The 26,402-nt window shown below is 34.3% G+C and overlaps 3 protein-coding genes, 1 non-coding gene and 1 pseudogene across 6 annotated transcripts; 3 read left to right on the forward strand and 2 right to left on the reverse strand.

The window, feature by feature from the left end:
- Nucleotides 1-1,946: 1,946 nt before the first annotated feature.
- LOC143567823 (expansin-A4-like) lies at nt 1,947-4,351 on the forward strand. Its single transcript, XM_077054133.1, has 3 exons — nt 1,947-2,108; nt 3,101-3,419; nt 4,042-4,351. Exons 1-3 carry the CDS (start codon nt 1,961-1,963, stop codon nt 4,349-4,351), a joined length of 777 nt encoding a protein of 258 aa, XP_076910248.1. The 5' UTR covers nt 1,947-1,960.
- Nucleotides 4,352-4,893: 542 nt separating this feature from the next.
- Nucleotides 4,894-9,179, reverse strand: LOC143567826 (uncharacterized; annotated as a pseudogene). Its single transcript, XR_013141474.1, has 7 exons — nt 9,083-9,179; nt 7,991-8,107; nt 6,783-7,464; nt 6,065-6,164; nt 5,843-5,986; nt 5,313-5,420; nt 4,894-5,224 (listed from the first exon to the last, which is right to left on the reverse strand). The product of XR_013141474.1 is annotated as an uncharacterized LOC143567826 (transcript).
- Nucleotides 9,180-11,007: 1,828 nt separating this feature from the next.
- TRNAK-UUU (transfer RNA lysine (anticodon UUU)) lies at nt 11,008-11,080 on the reverse strand. Its single transcript has one exon. It is a non-coding gene; the product is annotated as a tRNA-Lys (tRNA).
- Nucleotides 11,081-13,396: 2,316 nt separating this feature from the next.
- Nucleotides 13,397-15,628, forward strand: LOC143567836 (uncharacterized). The gene has a single exon (XM_077054145.1). The coding sequence runs from the start codon at nt 13,397-13,399 to the stop codon at nt 15,626-15,628; it is 2,232 nt and encodes a 743-aa protein (XP_076910260.1).
- Nucleotides 15,629-16,594: 966 nt separating this feature from the next.
- On the forward strand, nt 16,595-18,321 carry LOC143567831 (putative serine/threonine-protein kinase PBL10). Of its 2 annotated transcripts, XM_077054139.1 has the most exons (6): nt 16,595-16,664; nt 16,737-17,008; nt 17,087-17,222; nt 17,314-17,456; nt 17,530-17,653; nt 17,826-18,321. In XM_077054139.1, exons 1-6 carry the CDS (start codon nt 16,610-16,612, stop codon nt 18,233-18,235), a joined length of 1,140 nt encoding a protein of 379 aa, XP_076910254.1. In that variant the 5' UTR covers nt 16,595-16,609; the 3' UTR covers nt 18,236-18,321. The 2 variants fall into 2 exon arrangements, with proteins under 2 accessions (XP_076910254.1, XP_076910253.1); XM_077054138.1 differs by having other exon boundaries at nt 16,610-17,008.
- Nucleotides 18,322-26,402: the final 8,081 nt, after the last annotated feature.

The following is a 26,402-nucleotide window of genomic DNA, read 5'->3' on the forward strand; positions in this document are numbered from 1 at the left end:
CTAGTCTGATTCTCACGCCGGAGGGTGGTCGCAAGGAGGTACCCACCCTTCTCAGTGACGAGCTCACGGTGTCTGTTTTGCAGGTTATCAGAAGAACCATCTTTGCCGGATCTAACCCCTCGTGGGAAACATCTATTTAACCCCCAAATTATCCGTAATCTGCCCGGGGTCGATTAGTGTTTCTTCAACAATCTTTATGCCATGTAAATTCTTTTTGTCTCCTCGTATTTATTCATCCATCATCCTAGATTATTGTTATGTTCTCACACAAAAGGGTTATAGTTAAAATGATAAGCAAAATAATATTAATGCAACAATAATACACATGCACGCAATTAAATAATATTAATGCAACAAAGGTTTTCTTCTATTTTCTTTTATTATTATTTTTTTATTTTATGAAAACAGTGTTGATGAAAAACTTATTTACTAAAATGATGTTATTTGAAAAATAATTACCAAAATAATGTTTTAAATAATAATAAATGTATAAAAATTGGAAATAATAAATATAAATGAAGCGAATAGAGGGGAAAAAACTATTTTTGTCACAAAAACTTTGATATATATATTTTTGTCCCTCCATATTTTACAAACTTTTATTTATTAGATTTTTGCCACATAAGTTTTACCTATATAGTTTTTGGCCCGTTATTTTTGGTTTCTCATTTATACTTTTTGGTCTCTAAACTTTATTAATGAAAACTTTTTTCAGAAGACTCTTATCGTCACGAATCGAACCGATACCTATCGACTTCTTGTTACGTATCATCACAACGTTCGATTGCTTTCAAACTTGTAGTGTATTCGACTAGCTCCACACGCGCGGATAAAATTACTTGTATATTGATTAAAAGGTATAAAGTAAATAAGAAAAACACAGTAGCACAATTCTAGTAAAACTTTAATTGAAAAACTCAAAGAAGACCCTAATGCAACAATAATATATTATTATTGCTGAAAGCACAACTTCATTTTCAAGCAAAGGGGCAAGCTTGTGGCCCCTTTTCACACTTACATTCTTCTTTTATCCTCCCAAATCCAATAATTTAATTATTATATAATTCAATTTAACGTTTATTGAAATTCCTATATTACCCCTTGTATTTTAGCAAAACGGGGCCCGTGTTTGTTGAAGTGCAAGGGTAAATTAGACAAAAGTACGGAAAGTACAACGGGCTTCTTTGACAAGATTGGTTATGTGGTCAATGAAAATTAAAGAATTTCATTCCCCACCGCCAGTAGTGGCTTCAATTAAGGAATCACCAAAAAGAGGAAGCTAAATTAAGTGAATGGTAATGTAATTATAGTGATTAGGATTAATAATGTTAATGCTCATTAATCAAAGATAAAAAATGTTAATGCTCAAATTAATAATTCTTTAATATTTTGTAAAAAAGTTTTTATAGCTTATTTGTCAAAACTAATTTGTATGCATTAAAGAGACGCAAATTAAATTTTAATAAACCATCAATTGACTGATAACAATCTTGCAATTCAATTTCTGACTCTATTGGATTTCATTTTCGTTGTCAATTGTTGTCATACTCACATAATTATCATAAATTAATTCGATTTACATTTCACTATTACTCGATCTTACTCACAAGTTTCCCTTTTCTTCAATAACCTATGTGAGCGAAATCGAGTTTACATCAAGTGCAAATCTTTGATGCATATACGCGTAAGATTCTTGTTTGTAACGAAAGTGAAAATCAAAGTGTCACTAGTTAAGTTGTCGATATGAATTATTAACTAATAAGAAATGCAACCTGTGACTAATGTACACATCTTCACACAACATCTTAAAAAAGAAAAAAAGTTGGTACAATTTATATTAATTATTTTATTTTATTTTTTGTGTCACCCCTCTAAGCCCAATAAATAGCGGTTTCCATTTCACTATCTTCACACTTTCAAGTTTCAACACAACTTCTCAACTCTCTTTACGTGTGTGAAAATGGAAGTCAGTGCTTTAACTTCTTTTATACTTGTGTTTTCGATTTTGACGGCGGTCAACGCTCGTATACCGGGAGTTTACACCGGAGGACAATGGGAAAGCGCTCACGCCACCTTCTACGGTGGCAGTGACGCCTCTGGCACCATGGGTACGTCACCATTTTTATTTTAATAGTTAATATGCTACAACTAGGGGTGTTCTTTGGGTTTCAGGTTTTTCTGGTCGGTTTGTTTGGGTTTTTGGTTGGCAAAAGTGACCATTGGGGTTCACGTCGGGTTGTTTGGTTTTTGGGTTAAATGCAAATGAAAAAAAAAACATTCCTTCTTAATATTGTCACAAATTATCATCAAAATTTATTTGTGGTGCTAAAAATTATTATCAAAACTCAAACGTCATTTGACGCGATCATCTCAAAACTTAATATTCCAAATATATACAAAATAAAGCGGGAGAAGACAATAAATGTTCGGGTTCAGTGTTTCGGGTTGTTTGGGTCTTTTCCTAGAAAAAAGTGACCCGATAACTAATCCATAGTTCACACCATTTAAGGTTCTGGTTGGTGGAGGCGGAGGTTACTGAGGGCCCGGGGTGGCCTGCCGCCCCCCCATTTTTTGCACAATAGTGTAAATTTATCTGTTTTCATCGAAAAATTGTATACATAGTTTAAATTTATCCGTTTTCAATTGAAAATTTGAGCCCCCCCTCGTTTATGATTTTTCTAATTACATTTTGAGCCTCCCCGGACAAACTTGTCCAAGCTTCGCCCCTATTGTTTTGTTGGGTTTGGTTTTTTGGTTTTCGGGCTTAGATGAAGAATGAATTTTTTCTTTTCACAAAATATCATCAAAATACATTGTGCTACCAAAAAGTTATCCTCAAAATTCAAACATCATTAGACAAAATTATAACTCCGAAACTTAATATTCCAAATAACAAAAAAACGACAATAAATGTTCGGGTTTCATGTTTGTGTCATGTTGTTGGTTTTTGTTGGGAAAAGTGTCCTAACAACCGACCCATTTAAGTTTCGGGTATTTTTTCTAATTCGGGTTCAGATTCGAGTCCGGTTTTGGGTACATGTCGGTCCTAGCTAGAAGCCTACAGGTTCCTTTAACTAACATTAATTTAATAATGTGACAGGTGGAGCATGTGGGTACGGTAACTTATACAGCCAAGGCTACGGTGTTAACACGGCTGCACTAAGCACTGCCCTGTTTAATAATGGGCTAAGTTGTGGTGCTTGTTTCGAGATCAAGTGCGTAAATGACCCGCAATGGTGTCATCCCGGTAACCCGTCGATTTTTATCACGGCCACGAATTTCTGTCCGCCTAATTTTGCTCAGGCTAGTGATAATGGCGGGTGGTGCAACCCTCCTCGAACTCATTTTGATCTCGCCATGCCGATGTTTCTCAAAATCGCTGAATACCGGGCTGGCATAGTTCCTGTGTCTTACCGTCGGTGAGACTTCTTTATTATTATGGGTGTACATTATTTGCACGACATGAAACTAACACGAAATTTGTTTGGATTTAGTATAAACGAGTTCCTGTCTAACCCGTGAACCTACTGGCTCACGTGTTATCTGTTTAACCCATTTATTTAATAGTTTTCAAATATATTTTTATGAAAAAATAATTGCCGGGCATTTTAAGCCAAAGTTTAAAATTTAGTAAAGAAGTGAACATAATATTTTAGTGATTGTTTTATATACATATGCGATATAACTAAAATAAAAAATTCAGACTTATTTACAGTGTTACAATTAAAACTTTAAAATAATTTAAAATGTATATTTACTATTTTAGTGATTTATTTATTTATTTATTAAAATTTTCAAACATCTTGATTCTCCCACCCTAAAACCGGGCCGTGTGGGCCAACACACAAAAACGTGTTTGTAAATTTTTGGTCTTTTGGTTTCTTAGCGGCGCAGTTTGTTGCCCGCTTGTTTGTCCCTCTATTATAGTTGGACCCTTTAATTTGTCAATAAAAAAATTCCAGTTTAAAAAAAAAAAATTGCATTTTACTAAATTACCCTTGTACAAACTACAAATAATAAAAAAGCATTTTGTTCATATAGGGTGCCATGCCGAAAACAAGGAGGTGTAAGATTCACCATCAACGGATTCCGTTACTTTAACTTGGTTTTGATCACCAACGTTGCGGGAGCAGGTGACATAACTCAAGCATGGGTGAAAGGTTCAAGGACCGAATGGATGAGTCTTAGCCGTAACTGGGGTCAAAACTGGCAATCAAATGCAGTGCTAGTTGGTCAATCACTTTCATTTAGGGTCAGAGGCAGTGATCGTCGCACTTCCACCTCGTGGAACATTGTTCCCGCCAACTGGAATTTTGGGCAAACCTTCATTGGCAAAAATTTTAGAGTTTAGCCACTTGGGTGCTAAACCAGTTAATTAAAACATTTAATATTACACATTACACAAGCTTTATAATAAAGAAGTTGTGTACTACGGTACTAGGCGTGATTTTTGTTGAGGTTAGGTTTGAAAGAAAAAGAGTTATATTGTATACGAGTAAGTTTAGAAAAGAATGCGATTGGAAGGTTTGAAGTGGCTATAAACTATAGAGTCGTGCCGCGATTCCTGATGGCCCGCAACTTTCAGTTTCTTTTATATTATTATTTCATATTATTATTATTATTATTGTAAGGAATGAGAATACACTAATGAAATTGATATGATATTTTTGGAGTTTTATAAGTTTATCTTTTTTGATTTATCATCATTTATTAAAGTTATCTTAGCATGTATCTATTTGATATGTTTGCTTAGGACTATCTTTCAAACAATTACATTGTATTGATTGATAATCATATACATTTTATCTATTGATAGCATGAACCTGAAACTAATGATAGTTACTGCTTTTAAATCAAACGATAATCAACGGTACATGAACGCGTCGTTGATGACCATTTTTTTTGCGTATTTTGTTCATGAAGGCAGCAAGTATCTGAATTCATAGACATAAGGCTGAATTTCTATCATTTTAGCCGGATTGGCTTTCGTTTCACCGTTGAGACACTCCATTATTAGCCTTTTAAGCGAGCCCGATTGTGGCAACTGGCTATAAATCCATTCCAAAAGTGACTCCATGTCATCTGCAAAATCCTTCAAGTGCCATTGTAGAAGCTTTGGCACCATAATCTTTTTTTTGCTAATAACTCCCACCGACGCGTCTAGATACTCCAGTCTCGCTCTTGCTAGTTCGTCCACTATGTTCTCGGCTGTATAAACCCTCAGCTGCAAATAACATTACAAGTTACAAACATCCTAATTAATATAGTTTAAATATATAATAGTTAAATTGTAAATAGTGATTAAAAGGTACTGCTGGTGAAGACCAACTCCCTCGACAAAGAGCAAATGTCACATTGGGTTCGGGGAATCCTAACCCATACGCGTGTCTTAGTAATATTTCCCTCTCATCCGCTAGACCCTTGTAGGATTAAGCAACAATATATATTTGTGGGTGAGGTTCATCACAAAACAATAAATTATTGCGAGAACAAAGAGAAGAGACCTAAATTGTATAATTTTTTTGATTAATGGTTTATATTTATAAATATTTAATATTTTATCCTAAATTTAACCCTTTCACGTGTAGGTAATATATACATACACATGACTTATACGTACATAGGTTCTAAATATAAATGACATACCGTTCATCTTTTTTTTTCAAGAAAGTCAAATAAACATCGCATTTCAACCATTTTTTTAATATTTAAAAAAAAAAACGATTACGAAAAATGGATGATTTATGTTATTTTGCGTGTTCTTACAAAAAACCGTGTTCTGCTTAAGATTCTTATCTTAAAAGTTATTAAAGACTTGAACTATATATGTTATGAAACTTACATGATTTGAGTTGGATGGATGCCTAAGAATGAAATGTTCAATGGCTAATGCATTAACCACAATACCACCCACATTAATCACTGCCTTATTCATGAGAACTAGCAGCTTCTCTTGTGTTGAGGGCAATCCATGTTGTAAAAAAGCCTGCAACAAAGTATTAACTTAAAGAACTTGATGTATATTATAACATTGTTCATACTAGTTCAAGATTTCTTACAGTACATGCATTATGCAGGCATTGTATATATTAATCCAGAATGCTAACTTCTGCTTATATGTCAACAAGTTCAACTTCACACTGCATAGTTTCTGCATCAAAACTCTAAACAAAGTAACATGTTATTAGTTACAATGCTACATAATTAACATTTTATTAAAAACAATATCGTTTAAGTAGGGGTGGCAAATGTGACCAATTGGGTTGAATGGGTTGTAAACTTGTAATAAAATGTATATAATGGGTCAAACTAAAAAAAGAAAATGATTGAAACGGGTCAAAACGGGTTGACATTTCATGAGGTTTTTTTTTTTTTTTAGCGGAACGAGAAAAACGGAGGAAACTTTTTAGTTTTTTTACTTTTTTAGTTTTTGATTTATATTTTGAGTTATGATTTTTTAATTATTTTTTTGAATTTTTTAATAAGGGGCTTCTGAAATCTCAACCCCATTTTGACTCATTTCAAAACCCCTCATTAAAAAATTCAAAAAAATTAATTAAAAATCATAACTCGAAATATAAATCAAAAACTAAAAAAAACTAAAAAGTTTTCTCCGTTTTCCTCGTTCCATTAAAAAAAGAAACTCAAGAAATGTCAACCTGTTTTGACCCGTTTCAATCCTTTTCTTTTTTTAGTTTGACCAATTCTGACCCATTATATACATTTTATTACAACCCATTCAACCCAATAGGTCACATTTGCCACCCCTACATTTAAGTTACCTGAGCTTTCCAACTTCTACCGAACATTCGGATATGCGTGTATGGTCGAGGGTTGTTCGTGTAATTTGCGTGAAAGTCTTGTAAGGGCCAATGTCTCTAACTGCACCATCAAAGTCAAGTAATATCGAATACGGGTCAAAGTTTGACCCGTTATCATGAAAGAAAAATGTTGGTGCAGTACAATTAAAACTTGTTTTGGAAATAAAGCTTTTGGAACTCATGCAGGAAACTTGCTTGTGTGCAATATCTGCACCTTCTTCACTGTCAGGAAACGTTGGTTTAGATCTAAAAATATTGATATTAAGCACTTAATAAGCTCTTCAGATAACTTATTTGGATTTCTTGTGTTGTTGTTATTATTATTATTATTATTATAATATACACAACTTGAGACGTCGTCTGCTTGGAAGACCGAAAGCCCAAATGAAGATCGTCTTAGCTGCGTTTCATAGTCTTGTGATGTATGATTATTGTTCATGAGTTTTGGTCGGTTTTGATGTTGTCTATGTGGTTTTATTCGTGGTCGTTGGTGGTGCCGATGCAGGTTTTTTAGCTGCTGTAGTTCCCATTCTCGGGTTTGTTTCTTCTCAATGTACAAACTGAGGTTCAACTTGTGGACCTGTCTTTCAAGCCACTTGATTTCTTCCTCCACCGTCGCGAGTTCTGTAAGTAGTTCTTTTATCTGTATTTAAAAGGTAGTTAAAACAGTTTTTTTTGAGTAAACTGCGGTTTTCGTCCCTCCAAATATGCGGTTTTAGTCCGGCAGTTTCAAATTTTTGATTTTCGTCTCTGTGGTTTCATTTCACTTGCAATTAAACCCGACCTCACTAACGCCGTTAAGTTTAGTCGTTAAACCCATCAGCGTGCTCCTCACGTGAGGGGCAGTTTTGTCCATTTTCCCCCCAAATACACCCCAGCCCCTCACTTGAGGAGGCTTGTGAATTAGGGTTGGGGTTTGTTTGGGGAGAAAAATGACAAAGCTGCCCCTCACGTAAGAGGTACACTGATGGATTTAACGACTAGACTTAACGAGGTTAGTGGGGTCGGGTTTAATTACAAGTGAAATGAAACCACAGATATCAAAATCGCAAATTTGAAACTATTGGACTAAAATCGCAGATTTAGGGGACGAAAACCGCAGTTTACTCGTACTTATTTTTGAAGTAGTTATTTTTATATTATAATTTTATAAAAAAATATTGATGTACCTTAAATGGAAGGTGAGTTTGAGTAGATAAACATGGACAACAAGGACCATCCAATGCATACTGCAAGACTTTGCTCAGTTTCAACTCATCTTCCAACTCTTCTTCAAGTTGCTCAACCTTTTCATAATACACAATCAATTTAGCAGACTCAAATTACCTTTAACTATCATATATGTTTAATATTTAATAACTTGATATATATATTTTAACATTATAACACCAAAATAAGAAGCATCAATTCTAAAAGTTTAAGCTGAATTTTTCTCTAAAAAAAACTTAGGGGTTGACACTTGACACCCCATCCATTGTTACAAAGGCAATGTGTAGGGGTGAATAACCGAACGCCCTTAACCGAACCAAATTCGATGACACTAAACCGAAATTAACCGTAAATAGAACTAACTGAAAATTCGTTATTGTTTTTTTTCTTTTTTTTGTATCCTTAGTTAGCCGAAATTAACATAACCGAACCATCTGTATTTTCGTATATTTATGGCTTTTATACCTCATTTTCATGTATTTCACGTATTATACCTTCATTTAATGTATTTATACCTCCATTTAATTTATTCTTAAGCAAAAATTTTAGCCTAAGCTTGGTTTTGGACTTTGGTTATTAACCGAATCAAAAACAAACACCGGCAAACTATCTGAATAACCCGAACCGATTAACTAAAAACTGATTGGATAATGAAATAGAATAACTAGCGACTTCAAATCTGGTTTCGGTTGAGGTTAATAACCAAACCGGACCATGCACACCCCTAGTCATACGGTTGTATGAAACATAAAAAGAATGGTCATATCGGCTGTATGAAAGACGAAATGATCATACGAGTCATACGAGGTGTCGTTTGCGAAATCATACGATATATATGGCCCATATGATGTGTTTGACTGACAAAGAAATGGTTAGTGTGACAACAGTCATATGGGTGATATGATCATTTTTCGCAAACTTGATTTGACATAATACGGTCCATATGATATCACAAACACGCTGATGTGCGGATTTGGAGATACTTGAGTATTGTAGTAGTAACATACTAACATAAATTAATAGAAGATAGTTAAAAATAAGATAAATGAGACCTCTTGCTGAAGAGCCAATGTTTTTTGATTCTCTTGAGTCTCCTGCATGATGAGCTCTTCAAATTTCATTCTATTGAATAATCCAAGAATCACAAAGAGAATTATAATGATTAAATTAAAGGCTATTGTAGTAGATTAAACATAAGCTATAATATATAGGAATAAAAATCTAGATCATGAATAAAGCGGTGGTGACATGAAACCCATGAAATTTATTAAACCTTCACCGTAACCTTTTTTTGGCACGGGTCAATGTTTCATTTTGCCCGTGATACTTGTTTAAGATGTTGACTATACTGATTTTAATTAATCTTATTATTACCAAAATGTATTTATGGCTGAATAAAGCTGGCATTGGATTCCAATCCGTACATATACATTTTTGGTTAAATCAGGACAAGACATTTCATTACTTCAAAGGCAAAACAAGTTTTGGATCATTAACCTTAATTAATCACATGGCTTACGACTATTGTTGTTTAAAAAGAATCAACTGTGATTTTCGTTTATGTGATTTGTCCAAATATGCGATTTTAGTATAACAATTTTAAATTTGTGATTCTCGTCCATGTGGTTTCATTCAGTTGCAATTAAACCCGAATTTATTAACCCCGCTAAGTCTGGTCGTTAAACCCATCAGCGTGCCTTTCAAGTGATGAGCAGTTTTGTCCCTCCCCCCCCCAAAAAAAAATACACCCCAGCCCCTCATGTGTGGGGGGCTTGAATTAGGACTGGTGTTTATTTGGGAGAAAAAGACAAAATTTCCTGTCATGTGAGGGGCACACATATAGGTTTAACGACCAGACTTAACGGGGTTGATGAATTCGGGTTTAATTGCAAGTGAAATGAAACCACAAGAACGAAAATCACAAATTTGAAACTATTGAACTAAAACCGCAATTTACCCTTTACAAACTACCTAAAATAGGTATTACAAATTTACAATGGGTTACTTAGTTTTAGTTTTTCTGAAAGGCCAATGAATAAAGCTAGGTAACTCAGGGTTACTGAATGGCAAAAGGCTCCCCAAACGTCCGTGATCATAGAAAGTGTTAGGTAGTCCAAGCCCACTATATCATGTTTCCGGAAAAAACCCGTTGCCCGAAGGCACGGTGTAGTAAAACTAGGTTGATATTGGATTTGAACTTGAGACCTTGCGACCTCCACCGAGATCTTCACTTACTCTCCAATGCCAGTTGACTTTGTTAAAATTATCTATAGTGAATCTGAAATTCTGAATATTGATCGATAATCATTTGTCATTGACTCAAATCCATATCTATGGATTTAATAATAGTAAAGTGATGAGCTGATATGAACATAACATATTAACATGGTTTGGTAAACTATGTGACACCCTTTTCCTTTTATTTATAAATTTTTGTATGTTAGTCGAAATCACTATATCGAAGAGAACGAATTAATGAAAAAAGAAGTCAACAACTGAATATCTAGTGAACTGAATCACCTAATAATATTCATAGGGGGTGTTTAGGATTTCTTATTTTACCTCCTTATAACTTTTCATTAAGCTAATAAGTTACAATGTTGTAACTTATGAAAATTTTCCTCTCACAATATAAGCAATCCCAAACACCTTATTAGGTTCCAAAAAGTTAATAAGTTATAAATTGATGAAAATAATCCATCCCAAACATCCCCTTAGTAGAACACTTTAACGGTAAACAGAACCAGAGATTCAATTTTAGGCTGATTATCCTCTTTCTTATTCTCTTGCTCGTTTTTGCTCTAAGAACTCACACGCAATATGAAATGCTGTTCCCGTCTTTAAAGAAGCATGGCCTTAAACCTTCCATGTTAATCTAGTAAATTATCAGATAAATCTGTTTTGTAGATGTGTATGACAGAAACCAAGCTAAAAAGTCAATTAAACAAAAGACTAAAAAAGTATCACCGGTTTTTGACGCCATCCGTGGGACTCGAACCCACGACCACGTGGTTAAAAGCCACGCGCTCTACCAACTGAGCTAGAACGGCATTTTGTGTTAACCAAACGAAAGTTTTTATTTTCAAGTTAGGATCTTGTTACTTCACTATAATTGTTTTCCACTTTCACACATTAGTAAAATGCTCACTAAATCATTCTCTTCATGTTATTAGATGTAGCAAACTGGGAAACTTGGGTATAAGAAATTTTTGTATGGGTCGAGCTAGTTTGTGTCAAACAGTACTTTGCGTGTTAAATATGATTTGGGAGATTGTTGAGCGACTTCCTTATAATGATTTTTTTTCTTGTCTTACCTGTCTAGTTTATCATGAATTTAACACAACTCAAATTGTTCCATTCATAAATGTGATTTGGTGTTGATTTTAGTTTCAGTTGTGGTGATCATTTGGTTATTATTCAAGTTGCATGGTTATTAAAAATTTAGATTTGAGAGTAGGATCAGAGGATGTGCGTGTTAGCCATTCAAAACCAAACTAATTTGTCAATCTCTTGATTAATTAGATGATTAAAACAATGGTTTATATTAACTTTTAATCATCATTTGTGATTATTCTTAGCTATTAAAGACTACAGAAACCATCACTTTTTCAGAATTTTGTGATTATTTTGTTGCGTATGTTACTCGAAATTCGTATATTTATGAGACTGAATGGAACAAAAACTTACCAAATGAAACGTTAGTGAATTGGTCCACTGAAGAATGTTAGTAGAATGCTTTTAAGAAACGATACAATCCATCGACAAAACAATGTCCAGAGGATGTTTGCAGGTGATTGACCATTACGATGTGTGACCGAAAATGAATAAAAAAGTTACATTATTTATAAATAATTGCTTAAGGATAACGCCATCCGTGGGACTTGAACCCACGACAACGTGGTTAAAAGTTACATTATTGATATAAAGATATTGATAGAAAACTGCAAGAATAACATGCTAAGCACAATACCAAAGTGAGTAATGTGAACTTGGTTATTCATAGATGCATACACCTCCATTGTCAACACATTAATATCAATATGCTAGAGCCAAATGAAAACATATAAGAAAAGGCCTCCGCAGTCAAAATCGTCAACCAAATTCTAAAACATGTATATTATCTACTTAGAAATATGGATTGAGAGAGCCCTCCACAGTCAAAATGGCCAACCAAGTTGGTTAAGTTGTACCTATAAGGAAAGTAACAATAAATTCCAGTTATAAAAAAAGGGACAGCGAATCGTATTGATGTTATGGCAGGCATTTGAGATATCACTCTCTTCAAATAAACCAAAATAAGCATTTATACGGGACGCTCCAACAAGCGCTGCTTCCTAAGGATTCCAACGGACAAACCAAGTAGTTTACTTTCATGACTTTATTGTTACTAATCCATCAAAAGTTGCACTTATATAACAGCAAAAAATATGTAATAACTAATAAATCAACTCCTTTGACAGCATTTGAAGACAACTTTTTACAGGAATAAAATACAGTAAAAGTGGTCTTTCGAGGGCAATAAACTGCCGTAAAAACTGTAGACATCTGGCCGATAAATAAATCGAACTTTGTAAACATATTTATTACATTTACCTATTTATAAGAAGCTTAAATTTGCATTTTTTTAACACACTTAAGTATCTATAAAGTTACATTTTCTTTAATAAAAATGCGTTTCAAGTCAACAAAAGTAAAAGAGCAAATATTACACTTATTCAAAATTTGTTCAATCAAAAGCATATTATTCAAGATAAACAAAGCATGTAATACTAATACTGAAGCAAAATAGAATACGAGTTTGATAGAATTAATAAGAATTATTTATTAATTCTTATACATACATTCATATAAATTATTTATTATGACACATACGTTATATGTATATAAATATATATCATCATAATTAGAATTCATCTACTTCTAAAATCCGATCCGACCTGTAATGACCCGATAAGACTGCCGGGTTGGACAAGGTGTTTTACTTTTTGTTTGTATCTTATTATGATATCTTTCAAAAGAAATTAAATTGTCTCTTTATCTTGACTTTGAGTCAATATAGGTGTTTTATCTTGTCAAGATGTTCATTCATTTTAATTATTTATTGACATTTTAGTTCTTAATTTCTTATGAGGCCCAGTTTGCCCTACAGTGTGATGCACGTCAATAACTTTAAAGCTCTGGGTCTAAGTCGTTTGCTAAAGGACATTTGATTCTAAAGTAATAAACACTCTTAACATAACAATGTTAGCTATGTATTTCTCTTAAAGTAAAGCACACTCCTTGTGGATATATGACATAGTCCGGAGATAAGGTTAGCCGCTAATAAATCAGAGCGCACGACCCATCATTTTTTAAATCAAGAAAACATGACAAGGCGAATAATGTCTTGTTCACACTTGTTACTTTTATCTCTAGCTTTACTAATCTTTTCACCTTCAAAGTTTGCTTCGACATCTTTGGAGGAAGCCGATGCTCTTCTTAAATGGAAAGCAAGCCTACAAATCCCAAACAGCTCTCACTTATCTTCTTGGACTCCCCTCCCTAGGAATGCTACTGCTTCCACTCCGTGCACTTCATGGTTCCGTGTCGTATGCAATCATGATTGGACCATTCACACGTTGAACCTCACCTCTTACGAATTAAACGGTACTCTTGACCAGTTCCCGTTTTCGTTTCTTCACAACCTTTCTCAGTTGGAGCTTAGTGTAAACAGCTTTTTCGGTCCAATCCCCGCACAAATCCAGCTCCTGTCAAAACTTGTTTATCTTGATCTTTCAGGAAATAAGTTTTCAGGAGTCATCCCTCCGGAAATAGGGATGTTAGCTAATCTCAAGACCCTCCACCTTTTTGAAAATCAATTAAGCGGGTCAATACCACAAGATATTGGTCAATTGACCTCTCTCTCTGAGCTTGCCTTGTATGATAATTCTCTTGAAGGACAATTGCCTCCAACATTGGGCAACTTAAGAAACTTGGCTTACTTATACCTTGATGATAACAAGCTTTCTGGTCAAATTCCATATGAGTTTGGGAACCTTGCCAATCTTGTGGAAGTGTATATCAGTAGCAATTCTTTGAGCGGTCCTATCCCACCTACCATAGGGAATTTGAAGAAGCTTACTGTTTTGTACCTTTTCATAAACAATTTGACCGGTTCAATTCCACAAGAACTCGGGAGCCTGGTCTCACTTGAGAGGCTTAGTCTCTTTTCAAACAATCTATCAGGCCCAATTCCTTCATCGTTGGGTAATTTGGTGTCTTTGGATATCCTGCACCTGTACAAAAATCGACTCTTTGGAGCCATTCCTGCCAAACTAGGGAATTTGAAGTCACTCACTCAGCTGGCGCTGAGTGAAAATCAACTCAATGGTTCTATACCTTCGTCACTGAAAAACCTGAGAAACCTACAGTATTTGTATCTTCGTGATAACAAGTTATCTGGTCAAATTTCGCAAGGTGTACTGGCAAGTCAAGACATGCTTGAGCTGGAAATTGATGCAAATCAGTTGTCTGGACATTTGCCAGAAGATTTGTGCCAAGGAGGAAAGCTTCAGTATTTATCGGTAAGTCATAATCGACTCACGGGTCCTATACCAGTTGGCATAAGGAATTGCTCCAGCTTAATAAGAGGTCGTTTTGACTTTAACAAATTTAACGGAGACATATCAGATAGTTTTGGAGTGTATCCAAGTTTAACGCTCCTTGATGTCAATCATAACAATTTTCATGGACCATTGTCTCAAAACTGGAGTAAATGTAAGAATTTGACATCCTTAGCAATGGGATATAACAACATCAGTGGTTGCATACCACCAGAGTTTGGAAGTTTAACTCAGCTAAAAAGTCTCGATCTTTCATCAAATAACTTGGCTTGTGAAATTCCGAAGGAATTTGGAAAGATGAAAGGCATGTTGTATTTGTCCTTGAAAGAAAACCAACTTTCAGGTGTTATACCTCAAGAGCTTGGGTCACTTCATAATCTCTATGCTCTCGATATATCAGCAAACAAATTGAGCGGGCCAATATCGAAATATATTGGTAAGTGGGTACAGATGCATGGCTTGAATCTTAGTAATAACAAGCTCAGTGGAAAAATACCGAAGGAGGTTGGTGAATTAAGGCACCTTAACACACTTGATTTCTCTTGGAATTCACTCACGGAAGAGATACCATCTAAAATTCAACTATTAGAGAGTTTGGTAAGTTTGAACCTTTCACACAACAAATTATCTGGTTCAATTCCTGATGCCTTTCGATATTTGACCGGAGGTATTGATGTCAACCTGTCTTATAATGAGCTGGTAGGTCCAGTTCCTACCTCATTCGCTATCTTCAAGAATTCTTCTATACAAGTATTCCAAGGTAATCCTGGTTTGTGTGGAAATATTACAGGATTGAAAGTTTGTGCAAGTCAAATTCCAATGAAGAAAAATAATGATAGCTTTCATCACAGGCTCGTCCTTGTGATAATACTCCCCCTTTTCGGGGCAACGTTACTTGGTGGCCTCTATGCTTATCAACTAAAAAGGAAAAGCTCTTCTCCAGCAGAACCATTGGTTGAAGAAGGTAATGATTTCTTCTCCATATCAACGTTATAAAACTGTTAGGTCGATAGAAAATAAGGTTCTGCCACCGATCTTGGTGACTTAGACACCTTTTAATCATTAGCCGACGAGATTTTCAACCAACAAGATTCTGCCACCAATCATAAAACTATCGCGTCGATAGTTTTTTCCTTGAAAATCCTAGGTGTCCGATGAGATTTAGTTTAGCTTCCAAAATGACCAAAATGTCCATTTGACTAGTTAAAGTAAACAAAATGTTTATTTGACTGGTTAAAGTAAACAACCTGTCCATTTTACCAGTTTTTTTCATAGAGTCCACCATCGATCTCGTCCACCCACACACTTTTTAAACATTAGCCAATGAGATTTTTAACCAACAAGATTCCGTCAAGCGCCATAAAATTGTCTGATTGATAGTTTCTTTAAAAAAGTCGTTGGAGTCGATGGGATCTTTTAGGCGTTCGACAAGATTTATTTTGGCTTCCGACGATATTGTTTTGGATTCCGACAATTTTTTTTTGGCTTCCTACAAGATGATTTTTTAGGCTTCCAACAAGATTTATTTTGGCTTCCGACGATATAGTTTTGGATTCCGACGAAGTTTTATTTTGGCTTCCAGCGAGATTTTTTTGGACAAGTGACAAAATCTTGTTTGTTAAAAATCACTTCGAGTAATGATTAAAATCCGTCGATTAGACAAGATTTAGAGATGGACATTTTGGGAGTACGATAATCGGACATTTTCTTGACTTTGACTAATGAAATGGACATTTTGGTCATTTTCCATGCTATTTAACTTATGTTTAAAAGCTAAAGCAAGTGGAGTGATGAATTAATTGAAAACTAAGTCAACCCTTCTGTCATTGGCTTTATTCAAGACAGGTTCTCGTGAAGCCAACCATATACACATAACATAAGAAGACTTTTGATGCATGCAAGTTCACATTAACCAACTCTTTGATTTAATCCCCTAGTGACTTCTTTTCACAAGTCATTTGAATCAAAAACATTCATATGGGTTCTTGTTTTAGTGTCCAGTTTAAACTAGAAAGCTCTTGTCATGATGGTGGTGAGTTGAATATTATTCGTATTAATATTATTCATATGGGTTCTTGTTTAATGTGTTTTAACTTTTTAATAGTTAAGGTTACATCTGCCACAATACCACCTAGTCCTAGAAGCCAAGATGAGATATTGAAGTCAGGAAACTTAAAATCTTTTACCTTCCAAGTACTTAAAACCGCCACTAGGAACTTTCGTCCCGATAGTGTGCTAGGTGAAGGCGGGTTCGGTTTGGTTTTCAAAGGCTGGATAGACGAGCAATCGCTTACAGCTGCCCGTCCTGGGACGGGCACTGTTATTGCGGTTAAAAGATTAAACCAAGATGGTATTCAAGGTCACCAAGAATGGTTGGTAAGTGTCACACTTGGCAATTTAATTATGAAAATGTTACTTTGAGTAAACTAATTTGTATTAATATTAATGTTATAGACGGAAATTAATTATTTAGGGCAGCTACATCATCCGAATCTGGTACAGTTAATCGGTTATTGTTTAGAAGATGATCAAAGGCTACTTGTGTACGAGTTTATGTCGCGTGGCAGCTTGGAAAACCATCTTTTTAGAAGTGAGGTTTCTTTGCATTATTCCATTATTAATTTTAGTTTCATTCAAATGAATTCAATTTATGTGACTAAATTTTGGTTAATTTGAAATAGGGAGTTCTTACTTTCAACCGCTTTCGTGGACCCTACGCTTAAAGGTGGCCCTTGGTGCTGCTAAGGGGCTTGCGTATCTTCATAGTCCGGAAGCAAACGTGATATACCGCGATTTCAAGTGTTCAAACATCTTGATTGACTCGGTATGTGTCAAACTCGTGGCTTAACACATTTTGTGCTATTTTGATTTAAAAATTTGTATTTTTACTGTTTCAGGATTACAATGCAAAACTTTCTGATTTCGGGTTGGCTAAGGACGGGCCATTGGATGGAAAAAGCCATGTTTCCACACGGGTGATGGGTACGTATGGATACGCGGCTCCTGAGTACATGGCAACAGGTGAACTTTTTTGACATTTATTATTTTTGTAAAAGTTGAAAAATTAAACAAACTGTGTTTGTGGATCAGCCCAATATGTATCCATTGACACTTAAAAAGTTAAAAAGTACCCATTTTGACACCTAAAAAGTTAAAGATTTGTTGAACTTAATACTTTTATGTTATAATGAAGGTCACTTAACGGAACGAAGCGACATCTACAGTTTCGGGGTGGTACTTCTTGAAATCTTGACAGGAAGACGATGCATTGACAAAAACCGTCCGCCTAATGAACAAGTGTTGGTTGACTTTGCTAAGCCTTATTTGTCAAGCAAACGACGTGTTCTTCACATTATGGACCAGCGGATTATTGGTCAGTACTCTTCAGAAGTAGCCACAAGAACCGCAGTTCTTGCAATGAAGTGTCTTGCAAGAGAACCCAAGTACAGACCAACCGCTGATGAGTTGGTTAACCTGTTGGAACAACTTCAAGAATTGCAAAAGGGGTCGGATCTTTCACGAAAAGAAATGGGTCGGAAACAAAATGGTAACAAAAATGTTGGTTACCCGAGACAGGTGGCTACTAGATGTGGTAGTGTTTGAAAGAGTGAAAGATCATAAGAGTCTTTGTATGGTCATGAATTTGTAATTTCAAAGGTGTGACAAAGAAATGGGCAAATTGCATTAAAAAATCATCACTTTTAGCATAATGTTTAAAATTGTATAGAAGGGAGAAATGACATCAAAAGTAACAAATTATGTACATAGGCTTATTTTGCTCTATTTGGGTTATCTTTCTAAGTCATGGTAAGACATGAGAAAAATAAATAAATAAATAAATAAATAAAAGGAGATGGGAAAAGGAAGATGATATAGGTAGATTTAAATAAAAGAAAATAATTGATGTCCTCTGTTACATACATATATTACTTACCCTTAGAAAATTTTTTATTACAAAAGTTGTGATTATAAATTTCAGTCAGTTTATATATATTACGTTCTAGCTCAGTTGGTAGAGCGCGTGGCTTTTAACCATGTGGTCGTGGGTTCGAAAGCAACTGTTTTTATTCAAAATTGATATCTCAAAATGATGCATTAGTAAATGTAATTGAAATTGTAAGACTGCATTGGTTGTATATTGAAATTGAGATTGTTAATACGCTATCTATATATGAAACTACATTGGTGAATTTTAGATTTGCGAAACGGTAATAACTATTTGGTTTGGTTTCATCTTTTGAAGATTCGGTTTGGTTTTCTAGTGGCTCACGGTTTGACCTAGAAACCGTTAGTTGATATCTCTTTGAACTCTAACCTGCAAGAAAGGTCAACAATGCTACAAGTTTGAATAACATAAGGAATTCACCATTATGGTTTCTATGTAATGTGATAAGAAAAACATATAATAGGTTTCATGATTTAAGACATCCTAAGAGTACATACATATATATATATATTACATATGCATCATATAAAACTTGAGAAAACTAAATAGAGATGGAAGTACAAGCATGGTATATACTAATCAAGCAATTAATAAGAGATATCAATCCAAAGTTCATCCTCCACTGCCAAGATATTTGAAACCTGCAACATTGTCGGCCTATCCCGTGGGTTAGAGCTCAAACACGCTCTTGAGATAACTAAAATGGACTCCACTAGTTTTCCAACCTGGGGCGATGGTGGCGGTATCCGACTATCTCCCACATTGGTAGGCAACAAATAATCGGCAGACAAAGCTGGTAAAGATGTTATGAGTTCTCCAGGATGCTTTCCCATGATCACTTCTAGTGCAACAACTCCAAAGCTATACACATCACATTTCTCAGTTGCAACCATTGTATAAGCAAGCTCTACATAGTAATATCAATCCATATACAAATTAAAGGGTGCAGCATATACAAATATATTTGACATTTTAGAAGATATATGTAGAACAAAACTAAGTTACCTGGCGCTATATAACCATAGGTGCCTGCAACCGTTGTCCAGTTTGACGAGTCTAGCTTTAAAAGTTTGGCCGTGCCAAAATCAGAGATATGCGCCTCATAATCAGAATCGAGAAGGATGTTGGCTGCTGAAATGTCTCTGTGGACTATAAGCGGTGAGCAATCATGGTGCATATAAGTCAAACCATTAGCTATAGCCTTTACAATCTGGACCCTTTTCAACCAATCCAATTCCTTCGATAGGATATCGCTATTTAAGATCGATCTCAGGCTTCCCTTTTCAAGGTATTCATAAATTAAAAATGAGTGGCGGGAATGGTTGCAAAATCCAAAGAGCTTCAATATGTTCTGATGCCTTATGTTGGTTAATGCGCGTACCTCACTAAGGAAAGCTTTATGATTAATTAGATTTTCTGATGATGAAGAATGAATTTTCTTGACAGCTACCGTAATATTGTTGGGTTGTAACTTCGCTTTATACACAGAGCCGTATCCTCCGGTGCCAATACAATATGCTTCATCAAAATCATTCGTCACCTTTATACAATATTATAATAAAAAGAAATATGATCATTACTCGTTAGAAAAAATATACATAGTATGGGTTCTATCTATTAATTTTTATGGGTCCCTTAAAAATTTATTCTACCAACTTTAAAAAACATTATAGGTTTGGGAACCCAATCCTCTCTATGTGGGTCCGCCCCTGGCTTGATCTACAAAGGATTCCTTCAAGATGTTTCTCAAAACTGATTTTTTAAAGGAAAAGTAAAAAGATGTTTCAGAGTAATATTTGACCAAATAATTTTTATAATAATATATATCTCACAAAAGTTATTGAACTTTTTTTAGTTTATAATGAAGTTAAATTGTATAGTTGCATGAAAGAACACAATACACCTTAGCTTTGTTTGACTTTTCTCTAAGAGTCAATTCACTAAACTACTGATTGGCCTTACGATATTTAATCATATCACAAGAACAAGTGAAGTCTAGTAACAAATATTAATGTTTCACATAAAAGTGGATAAGTTAAGGTATTTTTGTGTCATGTGATTATTCCATCTACAACATTTAAATTGACCAATTAAAACATATGACATAATATGCTGATATTATATGCATACATCAGTGACGCATGTCCTTTGACAACTCCAAATGCTACGTACCTGATTGAAATTGTTTTAGCAAACATTTCAATTTACATGTCACTGTCCAATATGTTTATTTGCACCGGTTGCCCACATGAATTTATAATTTTGTCCATCGGTGGATACCACTTTTCGATATTCAGATTTTTCAGGTCCATCGTTGTTCGAGTCGAGTTAAGGCGAAGATTCGAAGAACATTATAAAAAACAATATTATAATAAAAAGAAATATGATCATGACTCATTAGAAAAAATATACATAGAATGGGTTCTATCTATTAATTTTTATGGGTCCCTTAAAAATTTATTCTACCAACTTTAAAAAACATTATAGGTTTGGGAACCCAATCCTCTCTATGTGGGTCCGCACCTGGCTTGATCTACAAAGGATTCCTTCAAGATGTTTCTCAAAACTGATTTTTTAAAGGAAAAGTAAAAAGATGTTTCAGAGTAATATTTGACCAAATAGTTTTTATAATAATATATATCTCGCAAAAGTTATTGAACTTTTTTTAGTTTATAATGAAGTTAAATTGTATAGTTGCATGAAAGAACACAATACACCTTAGCTTTGTTTGACTTTTCTCTAAGAGTCAATTCACTAAACTACTGATTGGCCTTACGATATTTAATCATATCACAAGAACAAGTGAAGTCTAGTAACAAATATTAATGTTTCATATAAAAGTGGATAAGTTAAGGTTTTTTTGTGTCATGTGATTATTCCATCTACAACATTTAAATTGACCAATTAAAACATATGACATAATATGCTGATATTATATGCATACATCAGTGACGCATGTCCTTTGACAACTCCAAATGCTACGTACCTGATTGAAATTGTTTTAGCAAACATTTCAATTTACATGTCACTGTCCAATATGTTTATTTGCACCGGTTGCCCACATGAATTTATAATTTTGTCCATCGGTGGATACCACTTTTCGGTATTCAGATTTTTCAGGTCCATCGTTGTTCGAGTCGAGTTAAGGCGAAGATTCGAAGAAGATTATAAAAAACAATATTATAATAAAAAAAAATATGATCATTACTCATTAGAAAAAATATACATAGTATGGGTTCTATCTATTAATTTTTATAGGTCCCTTAAAAATTTATTCTACCAACTTTAAAAAACATTATAGGTTTGGGAACCCAATCCTCTCTATGTGGGTCCGCCCCTGGCTTGATCTACAAAGGATTCCTTCAAGATGTTTCTCAAAACTGATTTTTTAAAGGAAAAGTAAAAAGATGTTTCAGAGTAATATTTGACCAAATAGTTTTTATAATAATATATATCTCACAAAAGTTATTGAACTTTTTTTAGTTTATAATGAAGTTAAATTGTATAGTTGCATGAAAGAACACAATACACCTTAGCTTTGTTTGACTTTTCTCTAAGAGTCAATTCACTAAACTACTGATTGGCCTTACGATATTTAATCATATCACAAGAACAAGTGAAGTCTAGTAACAAATATTAATGTTTCACATAAAAGTGGATAAGTTAAGGTATTTTTGTGTCATGTGATTATTCCATCTACAACATTTAAGTTGACCAATTAAAACATATGACATAATATGCTGATATTATATGCATACATCAGTGACGCATGTCCTTTGACAACTCCAAATGCTACGTAGCTGATTGAAATTGTTTTAGCAAACATTTCAATTTACATGTCGCTGTCCAATATGTTTATTTGCACCGGTTGCCCACATGAATTTATAATTTTGTCCATCGGTGGATACCACTTTTCGGTATTCAGATTTTTCAGGTCCATCGTTGTTCGAGTCGAGTTAAGGCGAAGATTCGAAGAACATTATAAAAAACAATATTATAATAAAAAGAAATATGATCATTACTCATTAGAAAAAATATACATAGTATGGGTTCTATCTATTAATTTTTATGGGTCCCTTAAAAATTTATTCTACCAACTTTAAAAAACATTATAGGTTTGGGAACCCAATCCTCTCTATGTGGGTCCGCCCCTGGCTTGATCTACAAAGGATTCCTTCAAGATGTTTCTCAAAACTGATTTTTTAAAGGAAAAGTAAAAAGATGTTTCAGAGTAATATTTGACCAAATAGTTTTTATAATAATATATATCTCGCAAAAGTTATTGAACTTTTTTTAGTTTATAATGAAGTTAAATTGTATAGTTGCATGAAAGAACACAATACACCTTAGCTTTGTTTGACTTTTCTCTAAGAGTCAATTCACTAAACTACTGATTGGCCTTACGATATTTAATCATATCACAAGAACAAGTGAAGTCTAGTAACAAATATTAATGTTTCACATAAAAGTGGATAAGTTAAGGTATTTTTGTGTCATGTGATTATTCCATCTACAACATTTAAGTTGACCAATTAAAACATATGACATAATATGCTGATATTATATGCATACATCAGTGACGCATGTCCTTTGACAACTCCAAATGCTACGTACCTGATTGAAATTGTTTTAGCAAACATTTCAATTTACATGTCATTGTCCAATATGTTTATTTGCACCGGTTGCCCACATGAATTTATAATTTTGTCCATCGGTGGATACCACTTTTCGGTATTCAGATTTTTCTGGTCCATCGTTGTTCGAGTCGAGTTAAGGCGAAGATTCGAAGAAGATTATAAAAAACAATATTATAATAAAAAGAAATATGATCATTACTCATTAGAAAAAATATACATAGTATGGGTTCTATCTATTAATTTTTATGGGTCCCTTAAAAATTTATTCTACCAACTTTAAAAAACATTATAGGTTTGGGAACCCAATCCTCTCTATGTGGGTCCGCCCCTGGCTTGATCTACAAAGGATTCCTTCAAGATGTTTCTCAAAACTGATTCATGTCACATATTCTTTTAATCGAATCTGTGATATGCCAATGCTCATTATGGCCTCGACATCTTGTTTATCTGTCCATGAAACCGTACATTTCTCATTCAAATTTTTTATTGAAAGATATAATCATATTAGAATGACATAAATGGTGGATTTTTAATTGCCTCTAGGTTTGTCTTCCCCAAGCTTGTTAGACTGTGGAGAAACAAAGTCTATTGCAACTTGATTTGTATCCCCACATTAAACACGTATCTACAAAGACGTGTCATGCTGCCATGGTAATTTATACCATTAGACTTTTTATAAGGTAAAAAAAATGTGAGGATTTTGATAAAATGTACGTATTTCCTTTGATTATGTGTACATTACTCACGGCCCGATTCTGGAACAAAAATACATCAAGGCATAGATATAAAAAGGCATGTCGTACCAATATATGGACCAAATACTAAAAACCATTAGGAGAGTTTAGTTTTTGTTTCTTGTATCCAAAGACATCGGGCTAGTTCAATTTCGTTATATACTGATTAATAACGGCCCTTACTATCAATATGTAGTAAATAAAGATTGAAAGAAGAAAAGATAATTACCTTTTGAGACCACCAATTCCAACAATAAGAGAAGAAATTTATCGATTGCTATGGAATCTTGTAACAGAAGATGAAAATATTGTAACAAATATAACGAGAAAGTTTGTTTCATAAAGATGAAAATTATTCTTATTTTTTACTTTTTACAAAAGCAAATTGTTTAAAATGTTTACAAGCAAAAAAAAAAACATGTTTTAATAATACACAAGGAAATAAGTTATTACCGTAGGCGAATATAGATATTATATTATTTAATTTAGAAATATATTTTTTTTAGTTTCATTAATTTTTTTATAATTAATAATATGAAAAATAAAAGGATCCAATTACAATAGAGATGCAAGTAAGCGGGCAAAAAGCTACGCCACTGCCCCTTTTAAATAGCAAAACTGATCCTACTGAAAACAAAGTTATTGTTTTTCGACGTTGTTGAGTTACGCACGACCCCGCTGAACTCTTTTAAGATATGTAGCAACATCGGTGGATGGGATATTGTAATGTGGTGTGATGGTAAGAGCGAGAACATTGTCCCATCCTCTTTGGTGTCAACCGGTAATCACACCCAGGAGGAAAGCTCGGTATGACTCCCTTCTCACTTACTAAAGGTTATATACTTGATGGGTGTTTGGCTAGCTATTAAGAGAGCTAAAGCTCACTCGCTTGCTCACTTGTATAAAAATCAAGTTGATTTTGGCTTATGTAACTTGTTTGTTGCTTCGTATAAATTAGCTCATTTTTTGTATATTGATAGTTGGTATTGTATTATTTGCAGGCCCAGCTTGGGCATGTGACACCCGGACCACCGGCAGGGGTACTTAAATTTTTGGGGCACAAAAGTTTATATATATATATATATATATATATATATATATATTTTATATATATATAGTTAAATTTTTTTTTTATAAAATATAAATTTTAATGCTCCTTATTATTGGGCCTAATATTTTTTAACACATAATTCATTTGAGGTATTGGGCCTAAACTAAATTTAAAATAAAAAATAATAATATCGGTCAGCCATAATCCATAATCCATTTGAGGAATTGACAGCAAAATCGTAGATAATATAAATTGTGAAGACTTGATCAAACAAAATTTGTTGTCAAGAATGCTAGAAAGCTTCATGAATTATTGGTTAGTCGTTAGTATTACGGTATCTGATTATTACTATATTTTTGTTATGTTAATTGTTATAACGTTAACGTCGTTTAAAAAAACTAGCTCATATATAATTTCATTACTCGTTACGACCTACGGGCCTTTTTATTTCGGCTTGGCCGAGACATATAATTTATCGGAGACGACCCTGATAATTTGATACATTTACAATTGAGTTTTGGGCCAGCCAAAATACTAGATCAATCTCTAGATATATAAATATATTTAAAATATATATTATGTGATACAAAAGAAATTGATGATATTAAGTTTGCTATAGTTATATTACCAAAATCATCTTTATTCTTTGTTACATCTTTTGAAATTGGTAACATGATCACTTTCAAACAATACCACCTTAATTTAGAAGGAAGCCATTCGCCAATAGCCAGCGGTAATGAAGAAACACTAGATGACCCCGGGCAGATTACGGATAATCTGGGGGTTAAATAGATGTTTCCCACGAGGGTTAGGTCCGGCAAAGATGGTTGTTCTTCATATGACCTGCAAAACAGACACCGTGAGCTCGTCACTGAGAAGGGGGGGTACCACCTTGTGACCACCATCCGGTGTGAGAATCAGACTATATTGCTTTGAATATAAGTGTATATAGAGAGAAATAGCTAGAGAGAAGATGAAAATACCGTTCCAAGGTGTTGAGTATTTATAGCCGAAGGTAGGTGTCCAAGAAGGTACAGCCGGCTGTATAATATTCCTTTTCTACCAACTGTGGGCTACGCACGTGCCGTGCTGGTGGTTGGTGGGTAGGCAGCGGCTGATAGTGACATGGCCGGCTGTGTACTATTCCTTTTCCACCAACTGCAGGCTATGTACGTGCCACGACAAGGGTTGGTGAGTAGGCAGCGACTGATAGTGACATTAAGTACTAGAGCGTGCTGCTCGTCGTACTGTTGTCAGTGAGCTGTCGCAGCTTTGGTCAGATCTTTTGTCCATACCTTGGCAGGTATAGTACAAAAGATCCTCTAGTAGCGTACGGACTGGCTCATTTGGGAGGGAGTTTTCCCGGCTTTGGGCGGGAGTATTCCCGGCTTGCTCATTCCTT

This window comes from Bidens hawaiensis, unplaced genomic scaffold (genome assembly GCF_021521415.1).
Source record: "Bidens hawaiensis isolate Kalapana, Puna unplaced genomic scaffold, B.hawaiensis_p1.1 tig00023644_1, whole genome shotgun sequence".
Classification (NCBI taxonomy): Eukaryota; Viridiplantae; Streptophyta; class Magnoliopsida; order Asterales; family Asteraceae; genus Bidens; species Bidens hawaiensis.